Genomic DNA, 26,865 nt, shown 5'->3' with positions numbered 1-26,865 from the left:
CTGATAGGCCTGCTTAGTACGTTCCTAGTAAGCTGACTTCGGATGCTTTTATTTTCATTTGGTTTTGCATTGAGATAACGTTTGGTTTCACCTTTGACGTTGTGGAGCACGATGACGTCCACAGCTGTTCACACCTCGGCAGTTTAAGTATTGAGTAGTCTTTACTCTTTCAAATGTCGACTGCTTACTTGCCCCTGGTACTGTATGAACATATGAACATCTTGAGAAGCAAGGGCCCAAGATAGGAAAGGAAGGGCATTAAAAAAAAGAAACAAACACACAAACAAAATGATTGCCTGATAAAAGGAGTAGAGGTGACGCAACTTAAGTAAAAAATGAAAAGTTTTCCCTCTGATAATCCCACCAAGAAGATAGCACATTTTGATGAAATGCAAGCCATACGGAGTTCGTTATAGCTCAATTTAAGTTCAAGATCTGTGGCACCAATATAAGGCCTTTTAACTGAAGAGAAAGGAAATAGAATTGTCGACGCAGATGTAAACTTTCTAAAGTATACCGTATTTTTATGCAAAAGGTAATTTGCTAAGTCCCACGAGATCCCTCATTCGTTCCCGTCTCGTGACATCCCGATTCAGGGGGAAGGTCGTTGTAGTGATGGACTGACGTGCCTCATCCGGGACTCGAACCCGTGACTTTGAGTAACCATGGATGATGACGCTTTTGATGTCTCATTTGTATCCATGCACGCTACCGACTGCTCCGTGACAGACCCGCCCACCCTCCGTACGTGCGAGTTTCCTCTTATAGTAATCAATCGCAATTTTCAAAAATTGATTCTGGCAAAAAGAGAAATGAGACGATAACTACTGTGACTCGAACTAGCGACCGAGAGTCTGCCTGTATGTAAGCCAGCAGCGTTACCACGTAGCCACGACAGCTCCGTTGATTCTGATGGATCAGATGGAAACTTTCAACCTCGTCACGGAGAGCGCCAGATTAGGTGTGCATGTTGAGACCTGCTGTCGCAATCGATAATCCGGGTGACGCATTTCAGCCCACGCAACCCCAGTCCCCGAAATGAACGGTGAACTTCATGATGTACACGAAGTCGTGTTTGACAACCCGACTCGGAGCTCGGAGTTGGTTTTATACTAAGATTGGTTTTGGCTTTACCCATGATATTAAAGAGTACCTTGCGATCAAAGGCGGTTCACAACAGGGGGGTTTTAATTTTAGCGAGACCATAAGAGGAGAGAATAAAAAAAAATACATTCAAGTGTTTAATTACTGGTTCGATTGCAGCCACGGAAATTTTTAGTAAAACAAATTTGGCAAATAATTCCGCCGAGGAGATATCGTTTGGTTAACAGGTGGTATGACGTTCTTTAATACCAGAAAAGCTACAGAATCAAAACAATTTGGATCGTATCCACTGATAGGCCTGCTTAGTACGTTCCTAGTAAGCTGACTTCGGATGCTTTTATTTTCATTTGGTTTTGCATTGAGATAACGTTTGGTTTCACCTTTGACGTTGTGGAGCACGATGACGTCCACAGCTGTTCACACCTCGGCAGTTTAAGTATTGAGTAGTCTTTACTCTTTCAAATGTCGACTGCTTACTTGCCCCTGGTACTGTATGAACATATGAACATCTTGAGAAGCAAGGGCCCAAGATAGGAAAGGAAGGGCATTAAAAAAAGAAACAAACAAACAAACAAACAAAATGCGTGCCTGATAAAAGGAGTAGAGGTGACGCAACTTTAGTAAAAAATGAAAAGTTTTCTCTCTGATAATCCCACCAAGAAGATAGCACATTTTGATGAAATGCAAGCCATACGGAGTTCGTTATAGCTCAATTTAAGTTCAAGATCTGTGGCACCAATATAAGGCCTTTTAACTGAAGAGAAAGGAAATAGAATTGTCGACGCAGATGTAAACTTTCTAAAGTATACCGTATTTTTATGCAAAAGGTAATTTGCTAAGTCCCACGAGATCCCTCATTCGTTCCCGTCTCGTGACATCCCGATTCAGGGGGAAGGTCGTTGTAGTGATGGACTGACGTGCCTCATCCGGGACTCGAACCCGTGACTTTGAGTTACCATGGTTGATGACGCTTTTGATGTCTCATTTGTATCCATGCACGCTACCGACTGCTCCGTGACAGACCCGCCCACCCTCCGTACGTGCGAGTTTCCTCTTATAGTAATCAATCGCAATTTTCAAAAATTAATTCTGGCAAAAAGAGAAATGAGACGATAACTACTGTGACTCGAACTATTGACCGAGAGTCTGCCTGTATGTAAGCCAGCAGCGTTACCTCGCAGCCACGACAGCTCCGTTGATTCTAATGGATCAGATGGAAACTTTCAACCTCGTCACAGAGAGCGTCAGATTGGGTGTGCATGTGGAGACCTGCTATCGCAATCGATAATCCGGGTGACGCATTTCAGCCCACGCAACCCCAGTCCCCGAAATGAACGGTGAACTTCATGATGTACACGAAGTCGTGTTTGACAACCCGACTCGGAGCTCGGAGTTGGTTTTATACTAAGATTGGTTTTGGCTTTACCCATGATATTAAAGAGTACCTTGAGATCAAAGGCAGTTCACAACAGGAGGGTTTTAATTTTAGCGAGACCATAAGAGGAGAGAATAAAAAAAAAATACATTCAAGTGTTTAATTACTGGTTCGATTGCAGCCACGGAAATTTTTAGTAAAACAAATTTGGCAAATAATTCCGCCGAGGAGATATCGTTTGGTTAACAGGTGGTATGACGTTCTTTAATACCAGAAAAGCTACAGAATCAAAACAATTTGGATCGTATCCACTGATAGGCCTGCTTAGTACGTTCCTAGTAAGCTGACTTCGGATGCTTTTATTTTCATTTGGTTTTGCATTGAGATAACGTTTGGTTTCACCTTTGACGTTGTGGAGCACGATGACGTCCACAGCTGTTCACACCTCGGCAGTTTAAGTATTGAGTAGTCTTTACTCTTTCAAATGTCGACTGCTTACTTGCCCCTGGTACTGTATGAACATATGAACATCTTGAGAAGCAAGGGCCCAAGATAGGAAAGGAAGGGCATTAAAAAAAGAAACAAACAAACAAACAAACAAAATGCGTGCCTGATAAAAGGAGTAGAGGTGACGCAACTTTAGTAAAAAATGAAAAGTTTTCTCTCTGATAATCCCACCAAGAAGATAGCACATTTTGATGAAATGCAAGCCATACGGAGTTCGTTATAGCTCAATTTAAGTTCAAGATCTGTGGCACCAATATAAGGCCTTTTAACTGAAGAGAAAGGAAATAGAATTGTCGACGCAGATGTAAACTTTCTAAAGTATACCGTATTTTTATGCAAAAGGTAATTTGCTAAGTCCCACGAGATCCCTCATTCGTTCCCGTCTCGTGACATCCCGATTCAGGGGGAAGGTCGTTGTAGTGATGGACTGACGTGCCTCATCCGGGACTCGAACCCGTGACTTTGAGTTACCATGGTTGATGACGCTTTTGATGTCTCATTTGTATCCATGCACGCTACCGACTGCTCCGTGACAGACCCGCCCACCCTCCGTACGTGCGAGTTTCCTCTTATAGTAATCAATCGCAATTTTCAAAAATTAATTCTGGCAAAAAGAGAAATGAGACGATAACTACTGTGACTCGATATGGCCATCCATTCTGGTCTTGTCTTGTCAAACTTGTGCAAGCGAGTAAAACCTATAGCATTACTACATGTACAAGTTAGGACCTCTGAAAGTGTGGCAGTAGCTTCAAGTATACCATCTGATATGAAAAGGGCCTAAGAGTTCATTCATAATTTGTTAAACTGCATTAGCTACCAGGGGCGGATCCAGAGATATTTTCTGACAGTCTTCCAAATTATCTTTGTTGATCCGTCCTCCATTTTTGACCGTCTTCCGACAGAAAAAATTAGATACCCGTCAATGTTAACTTAAAAATCTGACCGTCTGCCAGAAGACCCAGAAGACGGCCTAAATCCGCCCCTGAGCTACTGCACACTAACTCCAAGGGGACTGTCGCTGAGTCCAATCAGATGAACACGCCTCTGTTTGTTTCCATCATACTTGCATTATACGGTATTAATAATCACCAGCTCCTCTACTCATTGCCAGGAAGAGATGCAGTTGTCTGTTAATCTGATTGCATTCTAGGAAGTGAAAGATACCTATGGCCTACATGTAGTTGAGAGTATGAAGCTCTAGGGGCTTAAATGTCTATCACGCCTACCGAATCAGCTAGGGGTAAAGCTAATTACCCCCTAACAGTTTTACTAGGCGTGACAGATGTTTACTAGTAAGCCTGTTAGTTTGATAGCAATTAAGTGAGACTCCCCAGGGAGATAGATCAATCTAATTATCTGTGGGAATGGTCCCTTACTCTAGGGGGGTGTCCTTAGATAACTTTTTTCCCCAAAACAGTGCCAAAACCACCTAAAAAGATGCTTATACATCTTAAAAGCAAACTACAAAAAAACAAATTAGTCTATCTCTATTATCAGAGCTGCTACTTGAGTTTAAGTATTTTGGAGAAAAATCGCTAAAAATACTTAAACTCTGTATTTTGTAAGATATGATGGTTTTTCATATCAATGTTTGTGCTTACAATTTAACACAAATTTCATTGTGACTAACAATTCTGACAGACTAAATGCATATGAAAACTAAACTAAGGGTTCTAACACCTAGATAATGATTCATAATAAGTTCAAAAAGACCAATACGAATTCAATTCACTAAGAATTCAATGCTTTTTGGAAGCCTAAGTCGGCTTTATGGTGGATCTTTCTTTCTTTTTCCCAACAACTTTTTCAGGTTCATTCTAAACTGTTCTGGAGTTAACATCCTTCTCTTCCCTCCATTAATATTGAATATCACAGGACTACATTTTGGCAGTGTTAGGGATGTGTCTCTAGCGTATGTGACCCCCCCCCCCCCATGACATTTTGACTCCCCCTACAAAACTTTATAAATCTTATTTTATTTGAGTATATGACTTTTATCTTGTAGTATACATAATAGAGGATACATTGGCACTTTTTGCTAGTTTGCAGGTAAATGTTTTCATGAGAATAGAAGAAAATTAAAAATGTTTATTCTACCAAACAATGAATCCCCTATGGAAAAGTTGTTTACTTGATATTCGGTGATCATTTCAATTTCACCAATTTTTTGCCACCATACTTTCAAATACTAACAAAATATTTGTCACAATGCAAACTATGTGGAAAATAATGGTATGGTGACTAAATATAAAATGGGGTTTTGTCTTCATGGGAGTCCAAATACCATGGATATGAAAATGGAGATTTTTCAGGATTTTTTTTTCATTTTTTTCACCCAATATTTTACAATCAAACTTTCTAATATTTCCAATATGTTCTTAATAAAGTATACTTAATGGAAAGGTATTGAAATGATCATCAAATATCAAATAAATAGCTTTTTCATAGGGGAGTCTTTGGGTTGTAGAAGTCATATACCCAAATAAAATAAGATTTATAAAGGTTTGTAGGGGGGGGGGTCAAAATTTCATGGGGGGGGGAGGGGTCAGATTTTCATTATAAAATATTGACGGGGGGGGGGGGGATGTCAGATTTTCATGTTACACCGGTATTCAGTAGAAACAGTTTTCCTTAATTTGCTAGTTTCTTTAGTACAGTCCCTCAAGCCACAGCCTCTAGTTTTGGTTTCTTCCTCAATCTTTGATCCGTGTCACCACACTGCAGTTCCATTTAAAGGTTGTGGACAGGGGTTTCATCCATGTTTTCACACTGATCAAACACAGAATATTCAGCTGGATATTCACCAAGTCCATAGTATTTTCCGCGTTGCATAGCCAGAACCTTTGCCATTCCTGGTAATATCTTCTTTGTCAAAGCTATGCACTCATTCAGATGTGCACTAGCACATCGTTTCACACTCTCAACTACATGTAGGCCATAGGTATCTTTCACTTCCTAGAATAATTCTTGGTTGAAACAAAAAACTCAGGAGCGTCTAGCTGAAAGAAATTCTCATTTACCTCATTTCTACTCAGCTTTAGATGTAATCATTGAAACTTTTCTTTCAATTTGCTGTGTGTTGCACCCCAGGATATTGTTATGGCATGAAACTAATTGAATGCTACAACAGCAGCAACTATTCTGATATATTCCAATGCCAGAGCATCCCTTACAAGACAAGCTAGATGCCATCATTGTCTAGCTAGTTTTTCAGTAATACAGTATAGATACCCTAAAAAGATAACGAAATCATGAGAAATGTTGAATTACCATGATGATGTTATTGATTTAAGGTGTCAATGCCGACATGATTTTGAGTATTTAGCTAGCTTTCAAATAAACTTTTTACACAAATTTCTTAAAAACCAAATAAAAAACCCCATCTATTTGGCTTTGGTGAGTTTAAAATAACTTGTCAGGCCCATGTAACTTTCATTCATGTTGTAGGAAATAGTCCCGAAACAGTAGAAAATCTTGAAAATCGCGCTAAAATGCTAAAAATCGTGTAATCATAAAATGTAGCAGCTGAGTTATCAACGATCTTTCAAAAAGATCATTTGAAATATTGTTTTTAGGTGTGTAAGGAACTTTTTAGCTGGTTTTGACATATTTTTGGAATTATGGACCCCCCTACTAACTCAGACTATTGACCTTCTACTGTTTACACAGCTAGGTTACTTTAAAGAATCAGACCCTCTTACACAACGTCAAGCCATTTTAATTGATCAGACTCCCTTACACAGACCCTAATAAAGAATCAGACCCCTGCGCGAAAGCCATTTTAATTGTTCAGTCTCTTTTACACAAGCCTCTTTCAGGAATCAGGCCTTCTTACTCAGGTCTTTTTAAAGAAGCAAACCCCCTTACACAGGCCTCTTAAGTCTTTAAAGGATCAGACTCTCTTATACAAGTCTCTTTGAAGAATCAAGCTCTATTTAAAAAAAAATGTTCAATTTGCAAATATGCATATTCAACTCCATGTGTGTTCAGCATTTAGCACTAGACCAACAAATGTTGTGTATTAATAGACCGAGGTTTAAGTACTTTGTTGATACATCGGTAGAGTTTTAACACATATTGTGACAGCCACACTTAAGAGTGCAGCAACTGTTTAACCACCTTCATGCAGGTTTTGTCAAGTATTTAACTTTTGAATACTCGGGACGACTCTAAAGAAGTTCATACTGAGGAATTAGTTTGACAGGGATAATTTTAGAAAACTGTTGAACAAAGAGGTAGGTCCTGATTAATGATAAAAGAAAGGGTTGGGTACACTGGGTGATTTGGTTGGTTTTAACCAAAAAGTGTCTTTAAAAAGTGCCTTTCCCTCTGAGAGGCCCCCGTAACATGGAGTGATACAGAATTCAACTGATAAAGACATGACCAGTCCATTTGAAGCACTTCCTAGTCAGGTGAGATATAGGAAACTGTGCTGTTCGATGTGAAAAATGAACCTACTCAGGCAAATGTAATAAACCAAATACTAGTACTAGTGTCAAATTATTAATGACATAATTTTAAGTGATGAATATTGTACAAGCAGTTCACTACAAGTAGTGGCAGGCACAGGCTTTTGTTTGGGTTTGGGAAGGGAGGGGATGTGTCTGCACATCAATGAAATAAAAATCATTTGGGCAAAATACTTTTTATGAGAAAATAATTTCAGTTAAAAAGAATCATGTTGTCCGAGTTAATTAATCAATTCTGTATCTCCTGTATTGTCCACAACTAGTATTTGACTAAAAAATGTGAATGGAAAACCAATTAACCTCAAGGTGATGAAGTAGCATACAGGTTACTGTATTTGCTGTGTTACCTGACAACTCAGGAACAGTTTATTGATAAGGGGACCAGGGGTATTGTTTAAATATTAAACAACTTGTTAATGTTGTTGACAGGGCTGACATTTTAATTTCCTGATAGGTTTGGTTAAGTGGTGCTATAATCATGAGGGGCAAACATAATCAGACTACACCAGGTCTGAGGAGTTGGTCAATTGTGGATTTAGGGATTGAAATAATGCTTGGTTTTAGCTTGTTTCATATGTAAGACTGTTGTTAGGAGGGAAAGGAAAAAGTCCTGATCATTATGTGGTGATATCTAAAAACAACTTTGTATTGACCTCTGAAACTCATCAGGGTGGTCAGTTCCAAAGCCAAAAATTTCAAAGAGGGGGTTCTGTTTCGGGGAAAAAGTAGACCTTTTACCATCAAGCCCTTCATGTACCTAGATCAAAATTTAAGGGGCATTGTTCAAGCCTCCAAAACCCAAACCGCCACCCCTCCCCATCCCCGACTACGACTATGAGCCTGGTGATCATCAGAAACTTAACTCTAAAAATGAGTTCTCATTGACCACTGAAACCCCAATGTGGTCATAAAGCACTGCCCATGACTGATATAAGTAGCAAACACTGTAAAATGAATTAGAGAGCATTATCTGGTAACCAGCTTAGTGCTTGCATGTTGAGCTGTAGATATTATATCATACGAGTCTTTACGAACAATGTAATTCGTAAATCAACATGGAGATGACTGACCCAATGATTGCTGTTAATTGCAATTAATTGATTTGGGAGCTGCGGGTTCATTAAATTGTGTTGTGTTTGAATGGGGATATTTGCAGAGCTACTAGTACATATGCCTGGTACCCTGAGTGTCAGAGCAACGTGAAAGTTAGTTTGTTTAATATTTAATACAGCTTGGAGTCACTTTCACTAGCTCTGACGAACAGCGACAAACTGAGGGCGTTCTTCTTCAAAATTTTGCCTGGGGCGACTTCCATATTTGGAAGTCACACGTCACAGCTGTGTCCGCCTGGATCCATATTTGGAAGTCATAAGTCTCGTACGTCACAGGTTTTTCCGCCTGGAGCTGCCTTTCCCGCCTTGCGCTGACATACATGTAATCTCGTGCAGACGAGACAAGAATCAAAGTGTCTGAAGCGGATTTAGAAGTTTGAATTGAAAATATCTTGCAGTCGAAGGTCAGTGCCACAATACAAGCAACATTCTGCTTTAAAAATTGATTTTGGTGTAGCCATTGCGAAGCCCTTATAGTGGTATCGGGTGTAGCTGTCAAACTTGGCACACGGCAAGCACGTGTATTGTAATATCTCAGGACTAAATGTTCCTTGATAAGCAAAAAATACAAAAACATTGGATATACCTTCTTCTTTCAGAAACATTTTATTTATTTCTCACTTTACATATCTTAAATACAACAAATAAAATTAAATAAAGCAGAATTAAATCTGTTTTACGTTTCATTTTGGTCTGATGACATTCAACTGCAGATTCACTGCGGAGCCGTTCTATTTGATTGACTGGAGCCTAACATGGCCGCTGTGCACTAGAGCCTGTTATTGCGACATGGGTTATATATGAAATCAAGATCGAGCTGGCAATACCGGAATCTAGAACCTAGGGTAATGCCTGGGGGACTTGGAGGGACAAGAGAGAAAGGGGGAGTAATGGAAAGGGTAGGTAATGTGCAATAACTATAACACGCTGTAACCTAAATAATTAACTACAGCTTTAGAAAATGCACAGTGTCTAGTTGATGTTATAAAGGTTAGAGGATACTTGAATGATACTATTTACAAAGTAACATATATGAGATGAAAGAGAAAAAGTTCAAGGAGAGAGGAACACTTACATACATTTAGTAAAGCAAATTATATTGAATTATTAAGTCGAATGATTATTGAATCTAGTTCTAGAAAACACATGTACTAGTAACAGCTAGACTTTAGTTCATTAAGTATATTCAATTGTGTACTAGTACTCTTCCAATCTCTAAAAATGAAGATTTCTTTGTGTGTGTAAGTATGCTGCATTGACTTAACATGACTCAGCTGAGCACAGTCTGAGAGACTTGACTGTTTTATAAGTACTGGAATATGTGAACTGAAGTTTGCTTGTGGCAACCTAACTTAAAGTACTGTATCAGGGAACAAATAGGTGATGACTTAGTTGTTGTTGTGGCAAAATTCCCTTCTGTAAAGGAATGTGCACATCTAGTTAATAGCCCAATATCTGCAGATATCTGTTGAAAAATATTCTCCTGAGCCTTGGTACCTGTAGAGAATAAACTTTTAGACTTATTTACTGTAGGCTTAAGGGGGGCTTAATTACATGGGAGGTATCGGATATACACTGGGATTGTTAACTAAAAAATGTGAAAGGATTGAATGTCTGCTACCCAAACCAATCACTCACACTATCTATTGTCAGTTAAGTGGGTCAGTCACCAATATCCTAGGTGCGTTTTTATCCTTGTCCAGTGACCTATCAATAATTCTGACTTGCGTATAGAAATGTAGAGCAAACACTGTATTAACGAGGCTGTTTTCTTACACGGAACAACATAACAACGCGCCATTAAAACTTGATGTTGTTTGCCTGTGACTGCCAGGTAATATTTACGCATGCTTATATATACTGTAGTACTAGCATGTTATAGAACAGAGAGTACTCTGCATACTCAGTTATAATATTTTATATCATTGATTATACCTTTGTTGTAAGTTGATTTTTCCTTAAAGTGTTAGCTACATGAATTTAAAAAATGATATGTTGTTGAATTTTTTGTTTTCTGGATAAAACCAATTTTTTAAAGCAATTTTGCTGGAAAAAATATGGCATTTGTCAGTGATTTAAACATAATTTTATCAAATATATATATATATATATATATATATATATATATATATATATATATATATATAGTTTCACCGTTTTCCAGTGTCCTAAAATCTGCCTTTGGATCTTATTTAGGGACAGTTATAGAGATTTGTTTATACACTTGTCTATGTGGAAATGATACGAAACCCAAACCTCCATTATAAAGTGTGAAATCCAGTAAAATAATGTTAATTTGATCAGGAATGCCATCTGAATCAGACTTTTTCTCCTTTGATTTGTCCCTCAAATAAAAAAGGAAAGTGAGTAAAGAAAGATCACAAGTGTCAGGCACAGGGGTGTAGTGACTATGTTGACACTAGGTACGTTTCATTAGTCGCAGTGAAAAGTCGGCAAAGAAACAACATCTGGATGCCAGGCGGGAAGGTGTCAACATTTTTCGTTTAGATAAAAACCTGAACACTTTTCAGACATGGTCGCTTTGAGAGGAACTTTGAGAATAAGAGCATATGGAATACTTAAATTTGGATATAATTTCTTCTGCTTGGATGAAGGAACCTTCAAGTCGCTTAGTTTGTAGGTGAGGAAAATCAGTTCATGAAAAATTATTTTATTTGCATTTCTTTTTATCCATCATGCCCATACTGCTGAACAAGACTTTTTTCTCTTTCTCTCTCTCACAGTCACACACACACACGTGGGTGTGAGTGACCTGTTTTTCTTTAGCAAAGATAAACCAGACAAGTTAAGTTGACAGAAGACACAAGACACAACTTGTGTGTGGAGTGTGTGTCATGTGATACCTGTCTTAGGTATGATAAAGTTGCCAATGTTGTAACAGTCCTAACATATAGTCATTAAAGAAAGCAATGCAACATCACAATGGAGAAAAGCAGAACAGTAAACACATTAATGTCTAACCTTACAAAACCCAGCATTGACAGACAGGGTGTGCCAGTGTTCTTTATTTTGTCTTGAGACATTCGTGATTTTTTTCCAGTTCTTGTATTTACTTAAGTGAACGAACAGAAAGCATAACAAATCATACAGTCAATTGATAATGAGTTAGCCCCTTGAGCTTATGAAGTTTTGTAATATAGATTTACCATCCCAGTACAAATAACCACAAACTTAAATACATAAGTAGCATGAAATATTAATTATCTTTATATCAAACAATCACGCACTTATCCTGGGGGACTTGAAAAGGTTAAAAAAAGTTCTGAAATTCCAGTTTGTTTTGTAATATGGCAGGAAACTTCAGTGTTGTGTTAGTTAATAAAAAACAATATGTGACATCAACTTCCAATCTAAATGGTAGCGCTGTGGGTCGGTTGCCTGGGGAGAAGAGGCATGAGAAGAGCACCTGACAGACACTGGGGAGGGGATTCATGAAGGAAAGAGACTTGAATGCAGTTATTTTAATAATATGTACTGAGACTGTATTCTTTTTCCTTATTTTTGATTTTTTGTTTTTGTTGATGTGGAAAACAGGCTGCCCTTTAGTACTGTTCCATACAGTAAAAGTACAAAAATGCTATGTAGAATACTAGTAATATTTTTTAATGATTCCAAAGTTATGTTTCTTCTGAAAACCTAGATAATTTTTCTCCATTGCAAAGATAAAGTCCTTGCTGTATTTGTCACTTGTCTGTTTTAAATTTGTCTCTCCCAGGATTGTACTCTTAGGGGTGTATATTGCACACTTCAATCTGGGCCCAGTTTCATAAAGGACGTTTAGCACTAACCAGTGTATAAGCCTAACCAGTGGATAAATTCTCCTAACACCCATTAACTGAAAGGTGGTTAAAATTGTGTTGCATAAACAGTGTTCAAACAGCCGGTTAGTTAACTGTCCAGTGCTTAACTGGATATAATATTTAAAGGTCAGTTAACTAACATGCTGATTAAACGCTGTTTATGAAACACAACTTCAACTGCCGTTTAGTTAACAGGTGTTAGGAGAATTTATCCACTGGTTAGATTTACACCCCATTTCCATAGATTAGATCGACCTATTTTAGATCGACCTAACTCCCTGGGGGTTCCCATAGATTTTAGATCGACCTATCCCCGCGGGGAGTCTCACTAGATTACTTTCAGATAATCCGACTTAAATGTCCGTCCCGCCTACTACAAGCTGTAAGGGCTTAATTAACTTTCGTGTCCGCCAGGCTGACAGCTATTTAGCGGGAACCCCCAGGGAGTTAGGTCGATCTAAAGTAGGTCGATCTAATCTATGGAAATGGGGTGTAAAACACTGGTTAGTGCTAAACGTCCTTTATGCTGGTTGTATTCTTGTTGATATCTTTTTTGTTGTCTATTTTACAAATGTTTTGCTGAAGCATTTTGGATATGGAGACTTCAGTGTTTAGGTGTACATTTGTGGATTAGCTTCTTTGTATTTTTTTTCATATTTGAGGGTGGTCAACATATATACTTGTGACATTGTTCAATTATCTGTCTTTTTCCTTTCTTCTCTTTCTGAGCGCATTCTCAACGAATTAAGCCAGGCTTTACAAAGCCGGTGACCTAAAAATGGCGGACGTACATGAAAGAAAAAGCGCCTAATCTTTTAATAGTCTCTCCGCCTCTCACACGCCTCCCCACACGTCGTCCCTGCGGGATACAATAATTAAATCTCGGCTCCGAACATTAATATTTCCGTGAATATCTCTGGTGATATTATCTCCGTAGATAGTTGATTCATTGCTGCTCTACGGGCCAAATTATTCCTTTTTCGTCTCTGTTTTCAAAGATAATAGAACAGAAGAGCTTTTTTCCTTCGATCGCCTTCAGCCGCCATGCTTTCTTCACCACGAGTTTAACTGATGAGCATGCGCACTTAATATTTCTCAGGTAGCTTCCGCATGGCGAACGGTGCCGAGATTTAATTACTGTACCCCGCAGGGACGACGTGTGGGGAGGCGGAGAGACTATTAAAAGATTAGGCGGTTTTTCTTTCATGTACGTCCGCCATTTTTAGGTCACCGGCTTTGTAAAGCCTGGCTTAATTCGTTGAGAATGCGCTCTCTCTCTCTCTCAGTCCCTGCAAGCCAGCCCTTCACTAATACATTTACCAGTAACTCCATCAATAATAACCAGGTAAGCAGAATGAGTTCATTATGATATTGAGGCTGAAAAGTAAGGAAATCAATGCACTCACACATTGATTCAATACCGGCCTTTCACTGTGCCACAAACAAATTACTAACAGGGCAGGATTTGGATGCTAATTTTCAGCGTTGGTCACACGGGGTTAGCTGTATAACACCTTGCTGTACTATTTCTAGCCGCCGTGAGGTAAAATCAATGGGAACTTTTTCAAATGGACTTTTGATACAGTTTAAGATGCTAAGATTTTTCTCTGGCAGGTGAGTTGGACCAGGGAATTATATCGGAGGGAATGGAAACGGGTGGCAGTCTATTGTCTATTGTTAAGGGGCGGGACAAAGTGTACGAGTGACAGGCCAAAGCGACGGGGGGTTCACCTGTGGAAATCCACAGAGCAGTCCGTTAACTTGCGAGAATACGCGAGTACAATCCTTAACTCAGCCCATCATGCTGGCATACGGAAACCGCGAAAACCTCAGAAAAAATACTAATACTCTTATGTTATCGACTGGTTAATTCAAATTTTGGATAACAGAGACCACATTACACACATTATGATCATTGATACAGATTTTTCAATGAATTGACTATGTAAAAGCTGAGTTTTCCACAACGACGACCTAACGAAGTTATTTGGTTTATCTTCGACATGTATAAACAACAGTGCCCCATTAGGTGCCCTCTCAGGTATTGGATAACAGCACAGGTTACTTACCTGCTTATAGTAGGCCTATATTAAGTAGAAATTACAAGTTGTTTTTATTTTGATCAAAAGTTTAAATACAAATCCATGCTTGCAATTAGTTTTGTTGTCAATACAAGTAAAAAATTGTTTGTGATAAGTGTGCAAAATAAAAATAATAATGCAGTTCACATGGTTTTCTTAAAAATCATGTCAGTGGAGAGAAAACGTCATTGGGTAAGTACTAGTAAGGCCGCTCTCTTGCACGTTGTAGACTGGAAGGCTGACTCCTTTACATATCATATTGAACAGGCGTACACCTTCATGGGCATTTATTATCATCATGAATAGTGCTGACACAAAATGAAAAGTGCACACACAGGACATTTTTTTCTGTGATCAGAAATGTGTTGTTAATATTTTGTAGGAAGCATATACGATTTTTTATCAGAATGTCATATACCTGTAAATTGTCTGTGTATTATCAGGGGCAGATTGAGGCAGTCTTCTGGGTCTCTCGGAAGACGGTCAGATTTTCAAGTTTCCATTGACGATAACTTAGTTTTTTTTTTTTTTTTTTTCTTTTCTTTTTTTTTTTTTTCGGATGATGTTGAATGGAGGATGGATGCAAAGATAATTTGGAAGACTGTCAGAAAATATATCTGGATCCGCCCCTGTATTATGGATATTATTTGATTCTTGTACGTTATTTATTTGCTTGTACATGTAGCAGTATTATAGGATTTTGATAGAGATTTCAAATGTATAATAAGGATTAAATGTCAGACAGCAGTGTAAGATGCAATGGATGGATTCAATTAGTTAATTCTAATTTAAAATTCTATGCCGTATCTCTTTGTGATAGCAGCAGCCTCTGTCTGCCTGGAGTAGTAACAGAAGATGGTGACCTTTTCTTTTCCCCATGTTCATTGGCCATAACAGACCTGAAAAGAGTAAAAATAATAACTGTACATTTTCCCCTTGCATGATCATTCGGAAATTTAACGAGACAATTTTCTACAAGCATCACAGTCTATGTTTCAGATAGCTTATAATGCCCCCTGTCTGGACGTGCCATTTTACCTGACCAGGTAAATTTTGCAGGTATAAAAACAGTCAGACAATTAAATCACAGGTATAGTGTTTTAGACAATAGCAAAGATCACCCAAATTGCAACCATGATAAGGTGTGCATCTAATCAGTTCTAATTACAGAGGAGGATATAATCAACAATTGTAGCAAAAGAATACTTGTACCCAATTACAAAGTGGTAAATATAGCAAGGTCCTCATGACATACATGTAGATGTATACAAAGGAAGTGGTGATTTAATAGAACTGGCACAGCCCTGGTCATATAAAACTTTCTATAAGTAAGAAGCATATTCAGAACTTGCTAGAAAAAATCCAAATTGTTATTTCCCACTGACATTTCCATTAAAAACATAAAAACAAATTCAAAATTGTGTAAACACACGCCTGTTATATTCCATTCCCACAACGAGGTTGGTGAGCTAAAAAGTGCCACGATAGAGGAGTAAAAAACATAGAGTCCCGCTGTTAAACTGAAGTTCATTTGTACACCAATGCACCCTTTCAGACTAGTCTTTCACGAAAAACAAGCTGTCAATTCATCATTTCCCATTAAAAATACTTAAAACGTGCAAATTCAAATGGGCATAAAATTGGGTCTAAACCACGTGACCAATGTCCGAATTTACAAAGTTCAATATAAGTCTGGTTCGCTTGTAAAAACAGCTGCGTGACAATCTGAACAACATAGCCCAATGCACGCTACATATATTTGTGTGTAAAATAAAAGATAACATTAACATGTTTTCATCGTGCAAAGATCCGTAAACTGCAAAACACCGAAAGGTGTGTTAATAGCGTGTGCTGACATCAAACTCGGGATACATAAAAGAAACAACAACACATTTATTTTGACCAGCCGAGACCACTTCAAAGTATCGATGTATGTAGAATACTTTATAATCGATATATGATTATAGTATATATATGGGTTTAGAAATAAAAAAAAATTAAACAAATCCAAACAAGGAAACAAAACCATTATTTCTCTCTCTCTCTCTCTCTCTCTCTCTCTCTCTCTCTCTCTCTCTCTCTATTTATATATACAGTATATATATATATATATATATATATATATATATATATATATATATATATATATATATATATATATATATATATATATATATTTTTTTTTTTTTAGATTTCAGATGTGTGAATTCGTACATGAATGATCCAACATACTGGAACGGCTACCGAGGACAATGCGGATATCTCAGAGATTCATGTTTCTTTCGACTATCATACTTGCCTCAGTGTTTCTTATTTCATGGGTGAGTCAAAGCAATGTGGTGAAGTACAGAGACAACGGGGACACAAATTCACAAAACAAGAAAAGACCAAATGCTTGGGTAGGCTTACCTGAGTCCCTAAGTTTTATATTTGAAATAAGGTATGCAGTTGTACGACCGAGAAATTACAGCCAGACGACTGGGAAGCGATTTGTGTATCTCATTGAAAGCCCTTCAAAGGGGGACATCAAAGGTTTACAAGAAACAAACGAACGTGACGTCATTTGGCTGACATTTGCAGATAGGTCAGGTGACATTTACGCCCCAGACACCTCCGCTGCTTCTGGAAGAAATGTGCTTCTGCAGCACGCGGTGAACTTAGCGTCCCAAATGAAAGACAGCGGTTATCTTTATTATATATTCATGGACGACGACCTGGAGCTTTCAGTTAAGTCGGATGGACAGGTCAATTGGAAACCTTGGCCCAAGATGGCCTCGGACCCTTTTCAGCGGTTCGAGGAGTTTCTTATGTATTACCAACCTGCTGTGGGGCACGTACGTTACCAAGATATGAGTAGACAGTTTGTCAATACAAAAGAGCCCGTGAACTTGAACTGGGATTTTGATGAGTGTTTGAATGCTTTCCACAAGGATACACTGTCATTTCTGGTACCTTACGATTTGCAACTAGACTGTGAATCGTGGTTCAGTGGCGCCTGGATAACTCGTCAGCTGATTTCGATGCTGTATCATAGTTATCGCATTCAGTGCAACTCGTTGTATGTTGCTAATAGTATTTCAAATAGAATTATCTCAAAGGACAGGTACAAGCAAAATTATGATTACGAAATGCCTCGACACTACATCTCGTCTGCTTTACTGACGAAAACAAAAACTAACCCTCCCAAAGCCAACCCATTAATTGAAGCTGTATTAAAAGGAACGTCTTCGCGCCAAAGTCCAGGTACTCTACAGCCAGGTCCTTACATAAAGATTCCAGGGAAGCCGAAACTGAAAGGCAACCAATCGTATCTTGTGACACCGGATTTCATCCTTCAACACTGGGACCATACCCACCCCATGATTAGAAAGAAATTAATGTGGTTGCAAAAACCAGAAATACAGAAAATCCTTGGACTAGAAAACCGTCTCCAGCAGCCATTTACACCCGATACATTGTACTGCTCAGGACCGAATAAATTTTCACTATTAATTGGACAATGAAATCAAAAGGCCTTACAGAATCTTTCCATCCAACTTATCTTCAAACGTCTATCTGCATTCGATCATTTGAATAAATGTTTTCTTTTCATAAAATTATGATTAACTATGATCTAACGTCTTGCGCTACAGAGACAATGCTATACTGGTATTACATGATTATTTCTTGTTGACAAAGAGTATTTTGTAGAACATTATTCAAACACTAATCGCATGTGCTGTATCGGATTCACGTGTTTACGTACATGTGTAAGGGGTGTACAGGTTGAGATAAGAATATGAAAAAAAATCACCAAATCCTATGTAAGGAACTTTTTACACAAATGAAATGATTTTCTACGCTTCATTTAAGTTAGTTAGCTTTTAATTGAAGGTTGGGCTCGAAATAAGACCCTTTGTTCTCCACTTACTTAGCACAAAATGCAATGCAGAGACTCACGGTTCGCGTACGTACTGTCGATAAAAAGTACACATTAAGGCCGGTAATTTGATCTGTTTTTTTGTACCTGTAGGTGTTGTTGTTCAGCTCATTCTCATTTTAGGAAGAAGTCAGAGATGAGCAACAGTAAAGTGAGGTTAAATGTCGACTGCAAAGTTGCTTTATCGAGTAAAATGCATAGACATTGATGAGAGTGCTGTATAATTTTCTTTTGGATCTTAGTATGTGTGCGGACCTGGCCCGGAGTGGGTCAAGTTGGCATACTTGTGACATTCTGTTCGTGTTTGACAACCCGACTCGGAGCTCGGAGTTTGTTTTATACTAAGATTGATTTTGGCTTGACCCATGATATTAAACAGTATATACCCGCAAGAAAACGCAGTAGATACTCCAGCGCAGTAGACTACTGCAATCATACTGCAAACATGCTTCAAATCTGCTTCGATTTGGGAGCTCATTAGCATATTTGAAACATGCTTCTATCATGCTGCTAATCTACTGCATTAATTCTCCTCCCTGTACAAACCTATGTACTTTTTGGAGTAGAATTGCAGTAGGCTATGCTGCATTTCTACTGCAAATATGCTCCACACCACTACTGCGTTAATGCTTTTTTGCTACTTCGATACTACTACAATGGGATCAGAGGCGGTTCACAACATAGTAGGCTTGTTAAGGACCAAAAAATGGCCAAACGCTGCATTTTGTAGTGCAAATGTCTAACTTGGCATAAATGTTCCTTGGGCCAAAAGAAAATTTTTTATCCAAAGAGACGCCCTCTATCGATACATTAGTTAGCATAAATTATGCAAATTATGTGCCAAAATATATAATATTATATATTTCCATTAATTTTTGACCTAGAAACATGTATAGATTATCAAACCTGACTAAATTAGGGACAAGGAACCCATTTTTGATCATTTGGAAGCAATTGGTGGCTATTTTGTACCTCAAATCCAAGATGGCCGCCACCCGCCATTTTGAAAGTAGACATAATTTTGCTATTTTATGTTGAATTTTGAAGCGTTTGGTCTAACTATACTTGATATATATATATCGATTCTTACTATTTTGGGGGTGCAAAAGTCATTTTTGATATTGTTATGATGATAGTAGGTGATTTGAAGGAACAAAGAGGGTGTTTTAAGTGCCTACCAAGATATGTGTGAACGCTGCAAAACCATGGATATTGATAACCCGTATTCAAATATATCTCAATGCAATTTTTCGTTATATACCATCGCTATTGGACTATATTATGAGCAAAAAAACAACACATTTTACCATTATGGAGGCCATTGGTGGCCGTTTTATCCCTCAAATCCAAGATGGCCACCAAAAACCATTTTGAAATTGGGCATAATTCGCTATTTTGAAACTATATGTATTACATCTTTGTAAATGAGTAATACGTCGTTTTATATTATTTTCTGGTGCAGAATACATTATCTGTTTCATGAAATGTGAGTACAAACTATTTTAGCCTCCAAAATCAATATGCATGTAGGCTTAAGTTGTCAAATAGACTTACATGTGCCATGTACAGTAGTCTAATTAGTACAAAATGTTTTATTAAATCCTAAAGAGCTTGAAACAAGCGTCAGAGATCAAAATGGCTTAATTAAAGGTAAAGAACATATACCTGGTGCTTTGAAGAGAATTGGTAGCCATTTTGATCCTCAAATCCAAGATGGCCGCCAGTCACAATTTTGAAATACGGGTAAGGCATAACTCATCAATTTGAAGCTATTGCTCTTACACTAGCATGTTATACATCGTTTCTAATCATTTGGGTTGTAGAAGTCGTGTCTTATCTCTTCTGAGATATAATTCAAAAAGAAAATATTACAAGGCTCCAACACCAATACAGGCTTACGTCTTCACCTTGTATACGTCTTGAAGTCAAATTTGTGCAAAAATATGTTATATAACAATTATAAAATGGTTTTGCCAGACATAGATTAAGTGCAAGAGACCAGCATGGCTGATTCGACTTTATGGTGACTACTGTTAGCTATTCTGTTGTTCATATCCAAGAGCCTGTCACCATTTTAAAATTATGGCATAATTTACCTTTTTGAGCTGTTGGACTTTCATATATGATCGTAATACATCAATTGTTACTATTTTGGAAGTACGTAATTAATTTCCAGTGTTATTCTGGTGACAGAGGATAATAACAAAGGCATAAGGTGTTTTAAGATGATTGCAAGATGAATTTTCTTGTAGTTGTCATATACTGTAGATGTTTTGTGCTTGTTCGTCCATTGGAAACAATGAGAACTATGTAGATGCCTTATGGATTTCTATTGGTAGTGAGATGACTTGTCTGGCCAAATCATGCTAGGAATGATCACTGGCACTGTCAACTAGGAAAAAAAGCTGCTTCCTCGACTTTTTTGCTTTGTCCCTTTTGCCTACCTGCGCAGCTGCTGCTTTCTAGTTGGTTTTGCAGATTCCTTCTTTTGTGTAAAGATACCACTTTCCTCTGATGCGACATGTTCTCATGCATTGATGTTTCTCTGGAAACTGGATTTTAATGTATTGTTTGGCTGTTTCTCATAGGACACTGACAAAACCTCAATTCCTACTGGCTGTTGTCTTATTGGCCTACCAGAGCTGATCATGCATGTTTTTTTTTTTTTTTTTTTTTTTTTTTTTTTTTTTTTTTTTTTTTGCTGTGCTGCTGGATGATTTTGCAGACAAGATCTGGAACTATTTCAAAGCAAAGTCCATTTGCTTGTCTTTCACGGGCATTTTCGCATCAATACAACTAAGTTCCATAGTATTATAAGACGACACATTTTTCACCCTTCAAATCTTCTGGACTATATTTAACATGCAAATGCAAGCCCCAGTGACTGGGACATAATGTACATGTGGCTTTTTGGTTCACATTGACCAGTAAAATATTAATAATATAATACCACTATGTATATATATTTATTGCTTACCTTTAAATTATTCAGTATCTTTTAGTGGATGGTCACTTAAGATAAATCTAAATGATATATTTGAGCATGTGGTTCGGGTTCCACATTTTTGTTACAGACACAACGAAACTCATCTTGGAATTTATTTTACAACCTTATATTACGGTACCTTTTTATTATCTTCTGTCATCAAATTAGCACCGGAAAATTACTTTTGAACCCCCAGAATAGTACCATTTTACCTAATACAAGCTCACAGTTCAAAGGTTATAAATTACACCAAATTATTAAAATAGCGGCATGCAACCAACACTTGGTTTTGATCAAAAAAATGGCTAACAATTATCCTCTACGGTCAAAGATGTATTATTTGCCTTAATGCAGCCATTTTGTTTGCTGACACTTGTTTTATAGATCGGGCAAAAGCAGTTTTGCACTAATTGGATTACTAATTGTACATATAAACTGCAGGCCCATGTGGCGACTGAATCCTATATTTATTTGGAGGCTTATAAAAGTTTCTATTTACATTTTATGAAACCGAAATACATTCTGCACCAGGAAATAATCATTAAAAATGACGTATGGCACGCTTATGAAGGTGTGATAATTTCAAAATGGTGAATAATGCTCAATTTGAAAATGGCGTATTAGGGTCATCTTGGATTTAAGGCACAAATTTTATGAAACAAATAATGAATTCTGCACCAGAATATAATATAAAACGACGTATTACTCATTTACAAAGATGTAATACATATAGTTTCAAAATAGCGAATTATGCCCAATTTCAAAATGGTTTTTGGCGGCCATCTTGGATTTGAGGGATAAAACGGCCACCAATGGCCTCCATAATGGTAAAAATGTGTTTTTTTGCTCATAATATAGTCCAATAGCGATGGTATATAACAAAAAATTGCATTGAGATATATTTGAATGCGGGTTATCAATATCCATGGTTTTGCAGCGTTCACACATATCTTGGTAGGCACTTAAAACACCCTCTTTGTTCCTTCAAATCACCTACTATAACCATAACAATATCAAAAATGACTTTTGCACCCCCAAAATAGTAAGAATCGATATATATATATCAAGTATAGTTAGACCAAACGCTTCAAAATTCAACATAAAATAGCAAAATTATGTCCACTTTCAAAATGGCGGATGGCGACCATCTTGGATTTGAGGCACAAAATGGCCACCAATTGCTTCCAATTGATCAAAAATGGGTTCCTTGTCACTAATTTAGTCAGGTTTGATAATCTATACATGTTTCTAGGCCAAAAAATTAATGGAAATATGAAATATTATATATTTTGGCACATAATTTGCATAATTTATACTAACTAATGTATCGATAGAGGGCGTCTCTTTGGATAAAAAATTTTCTTTTGGCCCAAGGAACATTTATGCCAAGTTAGACATTTGTACTATAAAATGCAGCGTTTGACCTCTTAACAAGCCTACTAACAGGCGGGTTTTACTTTTAGCCAGACCATAAGAGAAGAGAAAAAACAATTCAAGTGTTTATTACTGGTGTGATTGCAGCCATGGAAATTTTGAGTAAAACATATTTGGCAAATAATTCCGCCGAAGAGATATCGTTTTTCTACCGAACATGGTTAACAGGTGGTATGACGCGCTTTAATACCGGAAAAGCTACAGAATCAAAACAAGTTGGATTGTATTCACTGATAGGCCTGCTCTGTTCAGTCCTAGTAAGATGGCTTTGGATGCTTTTATTTTCATTTGGTTTTGCATTGAGATAACGGGTACTATATGGACATATGAACAGTCTTGAGAAGCAAGGGCCCAAGATAGGAAAGGAAGGGCATTAAAAAAAAGAGAAACAAACAAAACGTGTGCCTGATAAAAAGAGTAGAGGTGACGCGAATTTTGTAAAAAATCAAAAGTTTTCTGTCTGATAATCCCACCAAGCTGTGATACAAACCAGGGAAGAAGAGTCCGCCTGTATGCAAGTCAGCAGCGTTACCACGCAGCCGCGACAGCTCCGTTGGTACGAATTGATCAGATGGAAACTTTCAACCTCCTCACGGAGAGCGCCAGATTGGGTGTACATGTGTAGACCTGCTGTCGCAATCGATAATCCGGGTGCCGCATTTCAGCCCACGGAACCCCAGCCCCTGACATGAACGGTAAAGTTCATGACGTACACGAAGTCGTTTTTGACAACCCGACTCGGAGCTCGGAGTTTGTTTTATATTCAGATTGAGATTAGTTAGATGACTTTGAATGCTTTCATTTTCATTTGGTTTTGCATTGAGATAACGTTTGGTTTCACTTTTGACGTTGTGGAGCATGATGACGTCCACAGCTGTTCACACCTCGGCAGTTTTAGTATTGAGTAGTCTTTACTCTTTCAAATGTCGACTGCTGACTTGCCCCGGGTACTGTATGAACATATGAACATCTTGAGAAGCAAGGGTCCAACATAGGAAAGGAAGGGCATTAAAAAAAAGAGAAACAAACAAAACGTGTGCCTGATAAAAAGAGTAGAGGTGACGCGAATTTTGTAAAAAATCAAAAGTTTTCTGTCTGATAATCCCACCAAGCTGTGATACAAACCAGGGAAGAAGAGTCCGCCTGTATGCAAGTCAGCAGCGTTACCACGCAGCCGCGACAGCTCCGTTGGTACGAATTGATCAGATGGAAACTTTCAACCTCCTCACGGAGAGCGCCAGATTGGGTGTACATGTGTAGACCTGCTGTCGCAATCGATAATCCGGGTGCCGCATTTCAGCCCACGGAACCCCAGCCCCTGACATGAACGGTAAAGTTTATGACGTACACGAAGTCGTTTTTGACAACCCGACTCGGAGCTCGGAGTTTGTTTTATATTCAGATTGAGATTAGTTAGATGACTTTGAATGCTTTCATTTTCATTTGGTTTTGCATTGAGATAACGTTTGGTTTCACTTTTGACGTTGTGGAGCATGATGACGTCCACAGCTGTTCACACCTCGGCAGTTTTAGTATTGAGTAGTCTTTACTCTTTCAAATGTCGACTGCTGACTTGCCCCGGGTACTGTATGAACATATGAACATCTTGAGAAGCAAGGGTCCAACATAGGAAAGGAAGGGCATTAAAAAAAAGAGAAACAAACAAAACGTGTGCCTGATAAAAAGAGTAGAGGTGACGCGAATTTTGTAAAAAATCAAAAGTTTTCTGTCTGATAATCCCACCAAGCTGTGATACAAACCAGGGAAGAAGAGTCCGCCTGTATGCAAGTCAGCAGCGTTACCACGCAGCCGCGACAGCTCCGTTGGTACGAATTGATCAGATGGAAACTTTCAACCTCCTCACGGAGAGCGCCAGATTGGGTGTACATGTGTAGACCTGCTGTCGCAATCGATAATCCGGGTGCCGCATTTCAGCCCACGGAACCCCAGCCCCTGACATGAACGGTAAAGTTCATGACGTACACGAAGTCGTTTTTGACAACCCGACTCGGAGCTCGGAGTTTGTTTTATATTCAGATTGAGATTAGTTAGATGACTTTGAATGCTTTCATTTTCATTTGGTTTTGCATTGAGATAACGTTTGGTTTCACTTTTGACGTTGAGGAGCATGATGACGTCCACAGCTGTTCACACCTCGGCAGTTTTAGTATTGAGTAGTCTTTACTCTTTCAAATGTCGACTGCTGACTTGCCCCGGGTACTGTATGAACATATGAAAAGTCTTGAGAAGCAAGGGCCCAAGATAGGAAAGGAAGGGCATTAAAAAAAAGAAACAAACAAAACTGATAAAAAGAGTAGCGGTGACGCAAATTTTCTCTTATAGTAAAAAATCAAAAGTTTTCTCTCTGATAATCAAACCAAGAAGATAGCACATTTTGATGAAATGCAAGCCATACGGAGTTAGTTATAGCTCAATTTAAGTTCAAGATCTGTGGCACCAATATAAGTGCGATTGCAACCATGGGCATTTTGAGTAAAACATATTTGGCAAATGTTTCCTCCGAGGAGATGTCATTTTTCTACCGAACATGGATAACATGTGGTATGATGTGCTTTAATACCGGAAAAGCTACAGAATCAAAACAAGTTGGATCGTATTCACTGATAGGCCTGCTCTGTACGTTCGTAGTAAGATGACTTCGGATGGTTTTATTTTCATTTGGTTTTGCATTGAGATACCGTTTGGTTTCACCTTTGACGTTGTGTCAATGTAAACTTGAAAATCTGACCGTCTTCCGGAAGACCCAGAAGAGCGTTAAACCGGATTTGAGATTTTATCAGAAATTATGTTTGTGAACATATTTTTTTAAATCTACAACCTGGGATACTACATTTTAAAACTTTTTTAAGTCACTCAGTGTCATTTCTTTTGTATTTGTTTTAAAATTATATTTCAAAATATTTATGACTCCTGTGTTTTTCCATATTCCTGGCATTTATAATCATTCGCCTTTTGGGGGTCCTGTGTGGGTCCTGGCGAATCTGCAGTTATCCACTCTAGAACAAATGATTTGCAAATCCCCAAAATGCACTATCCTTGTCGAGAAAATGACATAAACTGTAACATATTAAGTAAGTTTTATTTCCAGTGCGGTTTTTACCATCCTTGCTTCATACTGGTACATGTGTTGAACGATGGTGAGATTCTCCCATTGGGCTTCTTGTCAAATTTCACCGGTAGGTGTCGTTGACTGAGGGTTGTATTTAGAACGTCACTGGTAAAAATCGATAAGATGTTGATTCATAACAGGTGTTTGGTCTGAAACAAGGAGAAGTTACACAGGTAAGGTACTTTGGATAGTAAACAGTAGCAGACCTTTTTCTAAAATTAATTTTCAATTCTTTATTTTAAAATTTTATATTCGGAACCCATGCCAAAGACCTTTTTCAGACATCCAATAAGAGGGTAAATGATAATTCATACATGTTACCTGCCGAAAGGAACCCATGCATATAATCGTGAAATAGTATTAAAATTTGTCTCAAATGCTATAATAATAATAATATATTTATTTCGAGTCTAAAATCCATAAAATGTTCAATAGACTGTACCACATAAAAAACAAAGAAGTTTATAGATAAAATGGTTTAGATATATATTATATAAATCAGAGCTATACTAAATTGTAATAAACAGTAATTAAAAGTAAAAAAACCAAGGTTTCCTTCGTGTAAAATTTAAAATTCATGAATAAAATGTCTTAAAAATGTGAGTTTTCCAATTCCCTTTTAAAAGATTCTTGTGATTCTATTCGTCTAATAAAAATTGGTAACTTATTCCACTCTACTGGTGCAGCTACACAAAATGATATGTCACCATATGTTTTTAACTTTGATTTGGGAACTTTCAGTAAAAGTTTGTCACCAGACCTCAGGGATCTTTGTGGGCTATAATGTTTGACTAGATCAATTATATATGGTGGATCTAGGTTATAAAAAGCAGCATGTGTAAAAACTACACCTTATTATTTAAGATTAAAGTTATCGTCTCTCTCGAAATCAGACTTTTTTTCGCTGTTCTCCTTCACCGCCCA

At 37.8% G+C, this 26,865-nt stretch overlaps 3 protein-coding genes across 11 annotated transcripts in view; 2 read left to right on the top strand and 1 right to left on the bottom strand.

The window, feature by feature from the left end:
- The first annotated feature begins 7,066 nt into the window (after nt 1–7,066).
- LOC106175462 (uncharacterized) overlaps nt 7,067–26,865 on the top strand; it is a 25,630-nt gene continuing 5,831 nt past the window's right edge. The window contains exons 1-3 of one of the 9 annotated variants that reach the window (XM_087018740.1): nt 8,891–8,974; nt 9,284–9,469; nt 16,671–18,599. In XM_087018740.1, coding sequence (XP_086874866.1) covers nt 16,725–17,975 — 1,251 coding nt within the window. In that variant the 5' untranslated portion in view covers nt 8,891–8,974; nt 9,284–9,469; nt 16,671–16,724 and the 3' untranslated portion in view covers nt 17,976–18,599. Of the gene's footprint in view, nt 7,225–8,890; nt 8,975–9,283; nt 9,470–9,499; nt 10,405–13,639; nt 13,737–13,760; nt 14,006–16,663; nt 18,600–25,889; nt 26,115–26,865 lie in introns of those variants that run through there. The other 8 variants (XM_087018735.1, XM_087018737.1, XM_087018742.1 and 5 more) reach the window with 8 other exon arrangements.
- The window catches only part of LOC106166351 (uncharacterized), a 135,287-nt gene continuing 119,205 nt past the window's right edge, over nt 10,784–26,865 (top strand). The window contains exon 1 of the mRNA XM_087018724.1: nt 10,784–11,211. The gene's annotated coding sequence lies outside the window, so the exon portion shown is untranslated. The remainder of the gene's footprint in view (nt 11,212–26,865) is intronic.
- LOC106175468 (beta-1,4-N-acetylgalactosaminyltransferase bre-4-like) overlaps nt 25,142–26,865 on the bottom strand; it is a 23,932-nt gene continuing 22,208 nt past the window's right edge. The window contains exon 5 of the mRNA XM_087018734.1: nt 25,142–26,090. Within this exon, the coding sequence (XP_086874860.1) occupies nt 26,036–26,090 (55 nt within the window). The 3' untranslated portion in view covers nt 25,142–26,035. The remainder of the gene's footprint in view (nt 26,091–26,865) is intronic.

The sequence above is a fragment of the Lingula anatina genome, chromosome 8, assembly GCF_051362555.1.
Source record: "Lingula anatina isolate TDL-2025a chromosome 8, LinAna3.0, whole genome shotgun sequence".
In the NCBI taxonomy this organism is placed as follows: domain Eukaryota; kingdom Metazoa; phylum Brachiopoda; class Lingulata; order Lingulida; family Lingulidae; genus Lingula; species Lingula anatina.
The sequence above is the reverse complement of the archived record's forward strand: the minus strand, read 5'-3'. Positions and strand labels throughout refer to the sequence as shown.